Source organism: Cebus imitator, unplaced genomic scaffold (assembly GCF_001604975.1).
Source record: "Cebus imitator isolate Cc_AM_T3 unplaced genomic scaffold, Cebus_imitator-1.0 Scaffold805, whole genome shotgun sequence".
NCBI classification, from domain to species: domain Eukaryota; kingdom Metazoa; phylum Chordata; class Mammalia; order Primates; family Cebidae; genus Cebus; species Cebus imitator.
In genome coordinates, this window is record NW_016108120.1 from 52,977 (window position 1) to 66,930 (window position 13,954).

Genomic DNA, 13,954 nt, shown 5'->3' on the forward strand with positions numbered 1-13,954 from the left:
GTGGTGGCAGGCACCTGAAAACCAACAACTTGGGGAACTGAGGCAGGAGAATCACTTGAACCCAGGAGGCAGAGGTTGCAGTGAGCTGAGATCGCACCACTGCACTCCAGCCAGGGCAGCCACGTGAGACTCCACCAAAGAAAACCCCAAACAAACAAACAAGAAACCCCACAAGGAGCAAGGAGGCCCTGGACGGGGGCTGAGCGCGGGCCTGGACTTTCCCAGCGGTGAGGACAAGGACCCTCAGGCCTCCAGGGCTGTGCAACGGGGCAGGGAGAGGAGGGTGGTGGTTGGCGGTGGGTGTCCCAAACTCAAGTAGGGGATTTCTGGAGAATCCGGCCTGTGTCCTGAACGATCCCAGGTCTCTGGAGGCATCAAGACGGGGAGGTCCAGGCTGGCGGGCAGGGCCTGGCGGGAACCAGGGCTGCGGCAGGTGTGGGGAGATTCCCCCAGCCCCTCAACATCTTACCTTCCCAGAGACTGAAACTGCAGCCCGCCCTCTGTGTCTGCCGCCGCCCTCGGCCCTCTCAGCCTGCCGTCAGGACCCAGAGCCAGCCTGCCTCCAAGGAGCCCCCGAGCCTCTCTGGACCTCAGTTTCCCCATCCACACAAACACGGAGGCACAGATACCTGCAGCTCCAAGCCCTGCTATGACGTACCCTCATTCCCTCCCTGGTTCAGCAAGGAAACTGAAACTGAACAGAGAACTGGCCAGCCCCAAGCCCCGGCCTGGGAGGCCGCTCGGGGTCACGACTTCCCTGGAGCCTGAGGCACCCCGCCTGCCCACCCCACTCGGGTTCAGTTTCCTGACCCTGCTGAGGCCTGTGAAGTTGTCCGGCTCCCATGCCCCAGTGGTGACCCCACTGGCTCCTCCCTTCCTGGCAGGTGACACCTACCCTTCCTGGTGCCTCCCAGGGGCCTGGGAGCACCAGCCGCACCCTCTGTGGCTTCCCCTTCTCCCTCCTCAGGGAGGCTGCATTCACTGGGTGGGGTTCAGGAAAGGCTTGATCCAGCTTTCTGGCTTGGGTGCCCTTCCTGAATGGCCTGATCAGCTGGAATTCTGGGTCAACCGCACAGCACCGGGTGATGCCGGCAGCAAGCCATCCTGTGTTTTTCCCTGAGGCCTGGGCCCTCGCTTCCTGCCCACCTCACGTTCCCCATCCCAGCCCAGGCCTCCAGTGTTCCCTGCCGAGTCTGTGCCCGCTCACAGCTCCCTCTCCGCTGGCCAGCCAGAGGCAGCTTCTCAAAAAGAGAATCACACCCTGGGCCGGGTGTGGTGGCTCATGCCTGTAATCCCAGCACTTTGGGAGGCTGAGGCCAGTGGACTGCTTGAGCCCCAAAGTTCAAGACCAGCCTAAGCAACATAGCAAAACCCTGTCTCTACAAAAATAAAAACAGCCAGCTGTGGCGATGTGTTCCTGTGGTCCCAGCTCCTTGGGGGGCTGAGGTGGCAGGATCCCTTGAACCCAGGGGTCGAGGCCGCAGTGAACTGAGATTGTGCCACTGTGCTCCAGCCAGGGCGACAGAGCAAGACCTTGTCTCAAAATAATAATAGTAATAAAAAAGAAGGCCGGGCACAGAGGCTCATTCCTGTCATCCCAGCACTTTGGGAGGCCGAGGTGGGTGGGTCACTAGAGGTCAGGAGTTCAAGGCCAGCCTGGCCAACACGGTGAAACCCTGTCTCTACTGAAAATACAAAACCTAGCCGGGCGCCTGTAGTCCCAGCTACTCTGGAGGCTGAAGCAGGAGAATCACCTGAATCCAGGAGGCAGAGGCTGCCCTGAGCTGAGATCGCGCCATCGCACTCCAGCCTGGGTGACAGAGCGAGACTCCGTCTCAAAAATAATAACAATAATCACTCAGACCCCGTCCCTCTCCTGCTCCAGAGGCTCCCTGGCTCCCATCAGCCCTTGAAGGAACCCCCCAGACCCCCTTCACCTCCCCCTGGTGGGTCTGTCCCTGGAGAGCCGTCCTGACTCTGCACCAGGCCCCCCCCCAGGGCCTCTCACACGGTCCCCCCTGCCCCGCACCCTCTTCCCCTGGCTGGATGCCGTCCCTGAAGGGCCACACCACAGTCCCGGATTCCAGCTCTAAGTGGGCTCGGGGCCAGCCCGGAGGGAGCAGAGCTGGGGCGGGAAGTCCACACAACGGAGGGACCCCCGGGCCCCATGATCAGGCTGTGCGCCGCACGCCCAGGGCCTGTCCCCACCCGGCAGGCAGGTGGCCGCTGGGGCCTGACCAGGAGCCGGGGACAGAGGAACGGCTGTGTGGCCGCCTCCCGGGCTGGAGACAAGGCGGCTGTGTCCTCCGGGCAGCCGGTCCCAGCCGGGCTGGCCGGGGCGGGGGACGCAGGGGAAGCAGCCCAGGGCGCGGGCCGCGCGCCCACCCCCGGCCCCTCCCCGGGCCGCGCGCCCCCCCCGCCCCTCCCCGGGCCGCGCGCCCCCCCCCGCCCCTCCCCGGGCCGCGCGCCCCCCCCGCCCCTCCCCGGGCCGCGCGCCCCCCCCGCCCCTCCCCGGGCCGCGCGCCCCCCCCCGCCCCTCCCCGGGCCGCGCGCCCCCCCCGCCCCTCCCCGGGCCGCGCGCCCCCCCCGCCCCTCCCCGGGCCCCGGCGCTCCCCCCCCGTCCCTCCCACCCCTCCCCGGGCCGCGCGCCCGCCTCGCCCCTCCCCGATCCCGGGCGCCCCCCTCGCCCCTCCCCAGGCCCGAGCGCCGCCGCCCCGGTGATGGATGGCGGGGCCCGCGGGAGGCGGTCGCCTTGGCAACCGCGCCGTCCCCATGGCAACGCCGAGGCCCGGCGCGCGGGGGTGGGGCCGGCGCGCAGCATCTCCCGCCCCCGGCCCGCTTTGGGGGGTGAAGGGGGGGACGAGGCCTCCCGGCTCGGCCTGGGGCAGCCTCGAGACGCGGGAGGGGTCGGGGTTACTCCCCGCGCCGCGGCTGGGGGACAGGAGGGGCCCATCGGGCCGTCGGGGGCGCCGGCTCGGGAAGGGGCTTCCATCCGGGCAGGGTCTGGACCCGCCCCCGACGCGGGGTAGCCAAGGTCAGGCCCACACCACGTTCCACGTCACGGAGCCGAAAAGCCACGCGAAATACGACCACGACGCGCGTTCAAAACAGCCAGAAACCGAGAACACCTCCCCTAGCCTCATTCCCTCCGGCGGCCGGATCAGCCCCATTTCACAGATGGGGAAACTGAGGCCCGGGCCGCGCGTCTTCGCGGGGCAGTCATTTATCCTCCTGCGGGTGGGGCCGGCCAGGCGCGTGGGGCTCTCACTCCCGTGCAGTCCGCGGGGCTGGGCTCAGGCTCCCCCGGGCGCGGGGAACGAGGCGGAGGTCAGATCACAAAAGGTCTTACATGGTGGGCGGAGAAGCGGAGTCCCGGCCAAAAGGCGTGGACAGGCTCGGGGCAGGCGTGGGTCCTGGTCCCGCTGGGTGCGCTGGGGCCGGTCCTGGGTCTCGAGCCTCCCTGGCTCCCGGCGGCCGCGCAGAGCCCGAGGAGCGCCGCGCCTCCCGCCCGACGCCCACCCCGGCGCGCACCGGCCTCCCGTCCCCGCGCGATGCTTTTTACGGCGGGCGCGTGGCGCTGTGGGCGGCTCGGGGCCCGGCGAGGGCGTCGTCTGGAGCGCGTGAGATAATCCGGCTCCGGAGATGAGTTAATGAGGCCCAGGCCCCGCCGGAGCCCCGCGGAGGCCTCGGTGGTGCGGGGCGTTGCTGTTGGAAGGGGCCAGAGAGGTTACGCAATGGCCAAGGTCACCCAGCGAGCAGGGCGGCCCGCCAGGGGCGGGAGGGGTGTGTGTGCGCGCGCGTGTGTGATGGGGGGGGTCGCTCTGGTCCTTCCAGAACGCACGGCCGGGGCGGCTCCAGCCAGAACGAGGGGGTCCCTGCCCGGGCCAGCGCCGAGCCCAGCACCGGGAACATTCCTGCTGCTAATTGAAAGGAAACAGCTGACGGTGACCTTGGCCATTGTGGGGGGTGGGGAGTCACGCGGGCCGGGAGGGGGAGGGGAGGGGGCGGCTCCTTCCCCCACGGGGTGGGGGGAGCGGGGGAGGGGATGGAGTTTGGGGAGCCTGGACCCCAGCTGCTTCCCACCCCCGTGATACTCTGCGTCTTCAGAGCCCGTGTCCCCCCTGAGCCCTGGCACCCCCGGCCCCCTTTCCTCAACTGCCCTGCCCTGCTCCAAGCCGGAGTTCAAGCCCTGATGTCCGCCCCTCAGCCTTCATCAGCTCCCGGCTTCCCCTTTCCCTTCTCCACCACCAAGATCCACTCAAGCACAGCCACCTCCTCCAGGTAGCCTTCCAGGAAGGAGCCTCCTCCCAGCCCCACCAGGATGCAGTACAGAGGCCCCCTGCGCCACCCCATCTCTGGTGAGGCAGACAGCATGTGGGGGGCACTGAGAACCCTAAACGAGTGAAGGCAGACAGGCATCACCCCGTGGGGCGGAGGAGAAGACGGAGGTCAAAGCAGACCACAGACGCCGGGAAGCAAATCTATTGCTGATTAACCTGGTGTGGGACGAAGAGCTGGACCCTGCCCAGGCCCCCACGGGAAGAGCGGGCAGTGAGGCGTGAATGGGGCCCGGCTCCGGTCTTCAGCAGGATCTCAGGGCAAACTAGGCTGCAGAGGCCCCATTTTCCTCCCCACCCAACTGCACTCCAGCCACCCTCCTGAGACGTCCGGCCGAGCTCCCTCCACAGGGCCGGGTGCACCGCACCCCAGCCCTCCACGGGCCTCACTCCTAAGGCCTTCCCGCAGACGTCACCCCCTCATTCAGGCCTCCTCTGGCCTCTCTCACCTTCACCCCGAAGCACCCTCTGCAGCTCTCTCCACCCAGATCACTTTACGTATCTTTTTCTTTTTTCCTTCTGAGATTGAGTTTCACTCTTTTTGCCCAGGCTGGAGTGCCGTGGCGTGATCTCGGCTCACTGCAACCTCCGCCTCCCGGGTTCAAGTGAGTCTTCTGCCTCAGCCTCCCGAGTAGCTGGGATTACAGACGCCCGCCACGATGCCAGGCTAGTTTGTATTTTTAGTAGAGATGGGGTTTCACCATGTTGACCAGGCTGGTCTCAAACTCCTGACCCCAGGTGATCCGCCTGCCTCGGCCTCCCACAGTGCTGGGATGACAGGCGTGACCCACTGAGCCTGGCCGACTTATTTTTTTCTTGTCTTCCTACCAGGACTGCAACTGTGTCCTTTTTATCTCTGCCATGTCCCTGGCACCAGGTATACAGAAGGTGCTCAGTAAATGCTTGCTGGCCTAGGGAGTCTGTTAGGGTCTTTCCATCTTCAGAGGAAGCCCCCACCCAGAGGTCCCCCCAGTCTCAGCCTCCTCTTCTCACGCTCCCTCCAGTCCCAGGGCCACCTGTCATATGATCACTGCCTCTTCTTTTTAAAGACACTCACTGTCACGACTTAGATTTATGTTAAGCAGGACCTGGACTTCTCAGTGTGAACCAGGCACAAGCTCCAGCCACCTCGGGGGGACGAGAGAGTCACAGATAAACCAACCACGGCATCCGTCGGCAGATGCGTGTGTAAACGCAACGTGGCCATCCACACACTGGAATACCACAGGGTGTGACTCCATTTCTATGAAATGTCCAGCGCCTATCCCCTCCCCTGGGCCCTGGAACGAATCCCCTTCCTGGTCAGTCCAGAGACAGGAAGGGAATTCACTCCAGGGCCTGGGGGAGGGGACAGAACACCTAATGGGGACGAAGTTTGTTTTGGGGGTGATGAAAATACTCTAAAATGTTGGTGAAAGATACACAACTCTGTCAATGTACTAAAAACGACAGAGCTGTACACTTTAAGCAGACACACTGCGTAGTATGTGAAATATATATAGAAATACATAGGGTTTTTTTTTTTTTTTTTTTTGAGACAGAATCTCGTGATCTCTGCTCACTGCAACTTCTGCCTCCTGGGTTCAAGCAATTCTCGTGCCTCAGCCTCCCAAGTAGCTGTGACTACAGGCACATGCCGCCACACACAGCTACTTTGTGTATTTTTAGTAGAGACAGGGTTTCCCCATGCTGGCCAGGATGGTCTCAGTATCTTGTCCTCATAATTCACCCACCTCAGCCTCCCAAAGTACTGGGATTATAGGCATGAGCCACTCTGCGCGGCTGTGAATTATATTTTAGTAAAGCTGTTAAGAATTATATACAGGCCGGGCACGGTGGCTCACACTTGTCATCCCAGCACTTTGGGAGGCCAAGGCGGGCAAATCACAAGGTCAAGAGGTCAAGACCGGCCCAGCCAACATGGTGAGACCCCCGCCTCTACTAAAAATACAAAAAATTAGCCAGGCGTAGTGGCAGATGCCTGTAATTCCAGCTACTCTGGAGGCTGAGGCAGGAGAATCATTTGGACCCGGGAGGTGGAGGTTGCAGTGAGCTGAGATCACACCACTGCACTCCAGCCTGGTGGCAGAGTGAGACTCCATCTCAAAAAAAAAAAAAAGGAAGAAAGAAATATACATATGGAGTCAAAGAAGATCACTTCAGAGCTTCAAAATATAAATAGAGAGAGAGAGAGAGAGAGAAACATACATAAAGACATGTAGACATACCGGTGTGCATGTGTGTCTGTGTGCGTGTGTCATGGGAATGTCAGCCTTGTCAACAAGGACCAGGCCGGGGGAGGGGCTGGGGCCCTTCCCAATCCCCACGGAGCCCTGAAGCCCCTACTGGCCTTGCTCTGAGACATTCCATGGTCGGAAGCATTTGAATACAAACTGATGAGGACAGAAGCTTCCCACTCCGTGACTTGGGTACTGAAGCCCCCAGGCCTCTGTCCGTCTCCCAGCCTTTAGGGTCTGGCATCACTGTCTCAATTGCCCACAGCCTCTGCCCCCCCAGTCGGGGATCCCAGGCCTGACCCCGCTCCACACCCACTGTTGACCATGCAGTACCTCCTGCTCAGCTGCCCTCACTCTGGTCCTATTAATCTAAGTTCTTTTTTTTTTTGGAGAGAGAGAGAATCTTGCTCTGTCACCCGGGCTGGAGTGCGGTGATGCAATCTCGGCTCACTGCAGCCTCTGCCCCCGGGTTCAAGCTGTCTCAGCCTCCCAAGTAGCTGGGACTACAGGCACCCGCCACCATGCCTGGCTAATTTTTTTATTTTTAGTAGAGACGGGGTTTCACCATGTTGACCAGGATGGTCTCGATCTCTTGACCTCGTGATCCACCCGCCTCGGCCTCCCAAAGTGCTGGGATTACAGGCACGTGCCACCATGCCCAGCTGATTTTTTGTAGTTTTAGTAGAGACGGGGTTTCACCGTGTTGACCAGGATGGTCTGGGTCTCTTGACCTCGTGATCCACCCACCTTGGCCTCCCAAAGTGCTGGGATTACAGGTGTGAGCCACTGCACCCGGCTAATTTTTGTATTTTTAGTGAAGACAGGGTTTTACCATGTTGGCCAGACTGATCTCGAACTCCTGACCTCAAGTGATCTGCCTGCCTTGGTCTCCCACAGTGCTGGCATTTAGGCATGAGCCACCTCGCGTGGCCATAATCTAAGTCTTGCCCATCCCGAGGCCCGGCTCCTCTGTCTCCCCTTCCCTCCAGTCCGGGCTCTGTCCTGGTAACTGGCTCTGACTGTCCCTGAATTCCTTCTTGAAGCCCTGGGACAGGAGACAGCCACCCTGGCCTGACTTTACACTTCTCAGACACCAGGTCAGCCATGATGGCCAGGTCAGCCATGGCTCCTCTCCTGCTCACACGCCATCCACAGCTCCAAATCCTGGCACTCAAGGCCCAGCAGGAACAAACACTAAAGAGTGTTCACTTCTTCCAGAGCTTTCCCACCTCCAGGCCTTTGCACATACCAGTCCCTCCACCAGTTGCACCCTTCTGCCTGCTGGCATGACCCTGAAACATCCTTCTCAGAAAAGGTTCATGATGGATTGGATCAGGAAGCCTTTCTCACACCTCAGACAAGACCCTCCATAGCCTTCCAGACCCCTCTGATCCTGCATAGCACGAGGACAGTGAACAAATGACGTGTTTCTTAGATCAACAAAGGATGACAGGGAACAGGGTCCCACACAAGGTGATATAATGCTTTTTTTTTTTGGAGACGAAGTCTTGTGGCTCAGGCTGGAGTGCAGTGGTGTGATGTCAGCTCACCGAAACCTCCACCTCCAGGATTCAAGCAATTCTCCTGTCTCAGCCTCCTGAGTAGCTGGGATTACAGGTACCTGCCACCACACCCGGCTAATTTTTGTATTTTTGGGAGAGATGGAGTTTTGACATGTTGACCAGGATGGTCTTAAACTCCTGACCTTGATCCACCCGCCTCAGCCTCCCAAAGTGCTGGGATGACAGGCGTGAGCCACCTCGCCTGGCCGATACAATACTTTTTAAGAACATCAGAGCCCGGCGCGGTGGCTCACGCCTGTCATCCCAGCACTTTGGGAGGCTGAGGCAGGTGGATCACGAGGTTAAGAGATCGAGACCATCCTGGTCAACATGGTGAAACCCTGTCTCTAGTAAAAATACAAAAAACATTAGCTGGGCATGGTGGCACGTGCCTGTAATCCCAGCTACTCAGGAGGCCGAGGCAGGAGAATTGCCTGAACCCAGGAGGCGGAGGTTGCGGTGAGCCGAGATCGCGCCATTGCACTCCAGCCTGGGTAACAAGAGGGAAACTTCGTCTCAAAAAAAAAAAAAAAAAAAAAGAACATCAGGATGGCAGCAGTGGCTCACCAGTGTAATCCCAGTGCTTTGGGAAGCTGAGGTGGGGGGATTGCTTGAACCCAGGAGTTTGAGAACAGCTTGGGCGACATAGGGAGACCCTGTCTCTACAAAGCAAAATAAAACATAATAATTAGCTGGGTGTGGTGGTGTGCACCAGTAATCTCAGCTACGTAAGAGGCTGGGTGGGAGGATTGCTTGAGCCCAGGATGTGGAGGCTGCAGTGAGTTATGATCACACCACTGCACTTCAGCCTGGGCAACACAGCAAGGCTCAGTCTAAAAGAAAAAAAGAAGAAGAAGCCTGGGCTCTGTGGCTCACGCCTGTAATCTCAGCACTTGGAGAGGCCAAGGCAGGCAGATCACGAGGTCAGGAGATCGAGACCACTCTGGCTAACAAGGTGAAACCCCGTCTCTACTAAAAATACAAAACATTAGCTGGGCGTGGTGGCACACGCCTGTTGTCCCAGCTACTCGGGGAGGCTGAGGCAGGAGAATTGCTTGAATCCGGGAGGCAGAGGTTGTGGTGAGCTGAAATCACGCCACTGCACTCCAGCCTGGGTGAGAGAGTGAGACTCCATCTCAGTCAAACAAACAAAACCCCGCCAAAGAACATGAGACCATTTCCTAGCTTCAAAATCTGAGGTCCTTGAGGATGGACCTGGCTAAGAGGTGGAGACAGAGATGCCCCCATGGGGAGGTGCCCAGAGGGTCCACGAACATAACGCATTGGCCCCTCCTCTGACCCTGCCTTCCCCCAAATGGCAGTCACATCCCCATTTGTCAGATGAGAAAAGTGAGGCCTGGAGGAGAGTGACATGCAGAAGTGTGACAGGGAGTCAGGAATCCCCTCTCCGCCCTCCACTCCCGAATCACAAAACGGCGTGGGTGGGGCACAGAGGCAGGGCACAGACCCCCAGGAGCCACGAGCACCAAGGAGGCCTCCTTCTGCACGGCTGAGTAAACATGCTGGGTTTGAAAGCTGACACCAGGATGTCTGATACCACCGCCCCTCAGACACAGGCACCAAAACCCTCCCCTGCTCCTGACCCTGGCGGCTTAGAGGGAGCACGCTCAGACCACCCAGGAGCGAAGCCCCACCCATGCCTCTGCAGCTGTGTGTCCTCACATGTGCCACTACCCTGCCCCGTACCTCAGTTTCTCTCGCTCCGAGAGCTTCGGTAAGGATCAAGGGAAAGGCTGAGTGCTCAGGCGTGCCGGCTCACACCTGTAATCCCAGCATTTTGGGAGCCGCAGGTGAGTGGATCACCTGAGGTCAGAAGTTTGAGACCAGCCTGGCCAACATGGCGAAACCCCATCTCTACTCAAAATACAGAAATTAGCCGGGTGTGGTGGTTCGTCCCTGTAATCCCAGCTACTCAGGAGGCTGAGACAGGAGAACTGCTTGAACAGGGAGGTGGAGGTTGCACTGAGCCGAGATCACAGCACTGCACTCCAGCCTGGAGGACAGAGAGAGACTCTGTCTCCCCCTCAAATAAAAGGATCAAGGGAGTTGACACATATAAAGCACTCGGATCAGGGCCATGGAAAAAGTGAGTGCCAGTCGGGCGCGGTGGCTCACACCGTAATCCCAGCACTTTGGGGAGGCTGAGGCGGGCGGATCACCTGAGGTCAGGAGTTCAAGACCAGCCTGGTCAACATGGTGAAACCCCGTCTCTACTAAAAATACAAAAAATTACCTGGGCATGGTGGCGCGTGCCTGTAATCCCAGCTACTCGGGAGGCTGAGGCAGGACAATTGCTTGAACCCAGGAGGTAGAGGTTGCGGTGAGCCGAGATCGCGCCATTGCGCTGCAGCCTGGGTAACAAGAGTGAAACTCCGTCTCAAAAATAATACAAACATTGGTCGGGCACGGTGGCTCACACCTGTAATCCTAGCACTTTGGGAGGCTGAGGTGGGTGGATCACCTGAGATCAGGAGTTCAAGACCAGCCTGGCCATCATGGTGAAACCCCATCTTCACACAAACAAACAAACAAACGTTAGCCAGGTGTCGTGGTATACACCTGAGGTCACAGCTTCCCGGGAGGCTGAGGCAGGAGAACTGCTTGAACCCGGGAGGCGGAGGTTGCAGGGAGTGGAGCTCGCACCACAGAACTCAGGCCTGGATGACGGAGAGACACTCTGTCTCCAAAAAAAAAAAGCACCAAGGGATCACACACACATAAAGCGCTTGGAACAGGGCCGTGGAAAAGGCAAGTGCCCACTTAAGGGTTGCTGAGTGAATAAATGACGCCTGCACCTCTCAAACTGCCTTCCCATGCGGAGACGCCCACCTGCTATCCCAGCCACTCGGGAGGCCGAGGCGGGGACGTCAGTTGAGCCCAGGAGTTCAAGCCCAGCCAGGGCAATATGGAAAAAAGAAAGAAAAGAAAAAAGGAAAGGAAAAGAAGGAAACCAGGTCCCCACATTCCACCGCCTCCCCTTTGTTATCTGTATATTCCTTGCCTTCAGAGCCACTCGAATTTAAATCCAATTGCCTCGGTTCAAAAGGAAACTGTTACATTGTGACCAAAGCCTGAGCAAACCAGAAGCCGCTGATACAAACGAGAGAAAAACACACATGCGGGAAGAAACAGACACGATGAAAATGAAAGCTTGTTACTAAATTCAATTATCACTAGATACTGTTGCCTTTTGACAGGCTCTGCCTCTCCTGAAAAAGGGGGATTGGCAAGTGTGAAGGAGCTAAGGACCCAGTTAGCACCCAAAGGAGACTTTCCTCTTGACAACTGCAGGTCTGCCAGTGGGGAGGAGTCTGGGCCGGTCTGGACCATCTGTGCGGGCTCAGGTCTGTTCCCCCCATCCTGGGGGTTCGAGCCTTGCCTTCACCCAGGACAGGGCTGTGGGTGCTGGAGAATGGCTGCTTCTTTTACCACCCAGACCATGTGTCTCTCAGGGGCCACACGCATCCTCCCGGAGCAGAGTCTCCCCAGCTCCTGCAGGATGGTCCCCTCGCCCCGGCACCCCGGCACCCCAGCAGCGTCAGCCACTGTAATTAGCAACCTGATAGTTTCCCTTAAATCATCACATCAGCGAAAAATAACCTGTTAATGAATGACATTTTACATTCATTTGTTAAACTTTCCAGCCAGACGGGCACCACTGTAAACCACGGCCAGCTCCCCTGTCTTCAGCTGGAAAACCCGTGGACACGGAAGGAAGCGATCACGTTCTAGCGGACGCTGCCTTCGTGCAGGGAGAAGAACGAAGGGGCAGGTGTCCAAAACGGGGCAGCAGCAGATGGGCCTCTCCCCACCCACTGTCAGCCCGGGAACCTCGGAGAGAGGCATCCTCTCACGGCAGCTCACAGCCAGTTAACGCCGGGTGCCTGTCCCATATCTGCGTCCCAAAATGCAGTGATGACCCGATGGAGAACCTGTGAGCCACCTCTGACCCAGGACCGAGAAGCCGTGGGGCAGAGCGGGAGGCACTGAGGGCCCCCCCAGGTGCTGTGTGACCCAGGGGTGGCAACTGCCTCTCTCTGGGCCTCAGTATCCCCCGTGGGAAAGGTAGGGGTGGCAGGAAGGAAACAATGGGGCCCCTGGGGTGTTCCCTGACTCCCCTGCTCTGGGAGGGAGATCTCCGGAGTCCTCCTAGGCCACCCCTCCTCACTGCCACACCCTGCCCAGGCCTGGCGGTCTGGAGGCCCACAGGCTCCCCCGGGGGCCTGGAGAGCAGGGCAGACAAACAAGGCTGGGGGGTTGCGGTGTAGAGCAGGCAAGTCTGGGCCCTGGCTCCCCTGAGCCCCTGGCTGAGCTCCCGGGGCGGGGTGACAGGGAGCGGGTCAGGCCTTTGTCTGGGTTTTCAAAAGCAGAGGACACTGGGTGTCTCGCTTTCCCAGGGAGGGAGGGAGGCAAGGGCCCCCACCCAGCCGCGGGCGTGGCGGGTCACGGGTGAATCCCTGGGGGAAAGTTAGCAGCTTGGAAAACACGCCCAGTGGAAAGGACAGGGGGCCCCCGGCGGCCTCCAGATCCGGTCTTCTGTCCTGGGGCTGGGGTGGGGACTCGGGCCCCAGCAGGACAGATGGCCCCCTGTCCTGAAGTAGGCAGATGGGTGACCCCAGGAGGCGCCTCCTGACCCCTGCCCGTGCAGTGCCCACCTGTGGGAGTGAGGGGCAGGGGGGCACCTGAGCACCGCGAGGAGGGGACCCGGTGCCTGAAATGATCACGCACCCTCGCTGGGTACCTGCTGTGCACAGGATCCCTCCACTGCCCCCGTTTCCCGACCCCACACAGGCGCAGACGTGCGGCGGTCCAGGGACCCCAGCCCAGGGCCAGCCCATTCCCGTAGCTTCACCACTGGAGCCCCAGCTAGAGACACTTCCCCGAGAGGGCATCGGACCCAAGCGCCCTGCTGGAAAACGCCTGGTCCTCTCCCTCCTCACGCACCCCGGAGACCCGGGAAGCCGAGGGCAGCCCCTTTCCTTCCAGCGGGAACTCGGGACATCTGGCAGCCGGACCTGGGCAGCGGCCGGGGGCCCAGGACACCCCTGGAGGCCCTTGGGAAAGGCGGGGGTGGGGGTGACCCGGCCCGCGCGCGCGTCCAGGGCGCCGGGAGCCATGCGCTCGGGCTGGGGTGGGGAAAGGCTGCGTGAGCGCGAGGCCAGGCCGGTGCAATTTGGGGAGGGGTCGCTCCATCTCCCCGGGGCCGCCCACAGGTGGCCAGGAGCCCAGGCTCGCCCTGGAGACGCGGGCGGGGCGCGGGCGGAGACGCGAGCCTCAGCCTCCCCCACCCCGCGTCCCGGACCGGCCGGAGCCGCCGCTGCCGGGTCCCCACGCGCCGGGGGCAGCCGGGGTCCGGGGTCCGGGAGGCCCCCCCCCAGGCGCGGCCCAGCCCGCGTCTCTCCCCGGCTGTGCTGCGGCCCCAGCAGCCCCGCGCCGCCTCCTGCTCCTTGCGGGGGCCGCGATGCCCCCGGTGGGGCGCGAGAGAATGGGGGGCTCCCCGCTCCCTGGCTCCCGGCGCTCCAGGCCCCCAGCCCCGCGGCCGAGCGCGCTACTCACTCCATCTCCCCGCCGAGGTCCGGGTGGGTCCGCGGTGCCGGGCGGGGGCGGGCGGGGGAGGGGAGGGGACGGGAGGGGACGCGGCCGGGCGGGCTAAGGCCTGGCGGCCGGGGGTGCGCGGCGCGGGGGCGGCGGCACCGGCTCGGGCATCGCCCCGCGCAAAGCGGCTGTTTATTGTCCGGGCGGCGGCGGCGGCGGCGGGCGCGGGGGGTGGGCTGGGCGCGCGCGTCCCCGGCGCGCT

The 13,954-nt window shown here is 61.2% G+C and overlaps 1 protein-coding gene across 1 annotated transcript in view; it reads right to left on the reverse strand.

Moving 5' to 3' along the window:
- The window catches only part of PALM (paralemmin), a 44,765-nt gene extending 30,947 nt beyond the window's left edge, over positions 1 to 13,818 (reverse strand). Inside the window, exon 1 of the mRNA XM_037735433.1 lies at positions 13,714 to 13,818. Within this exon, the coding sequence (XP_037591361.1) occupies positions 13,714 to 13,718 (5 nt within the window). The 5' untranslated portion in view covers positions 13,719 to 13,818. The remainder of the gene's footprint in view (positions 1 to 13,713) is intronic.
- Positions 13,819 to 13,954: the final 136 nt, after the last annotated feature.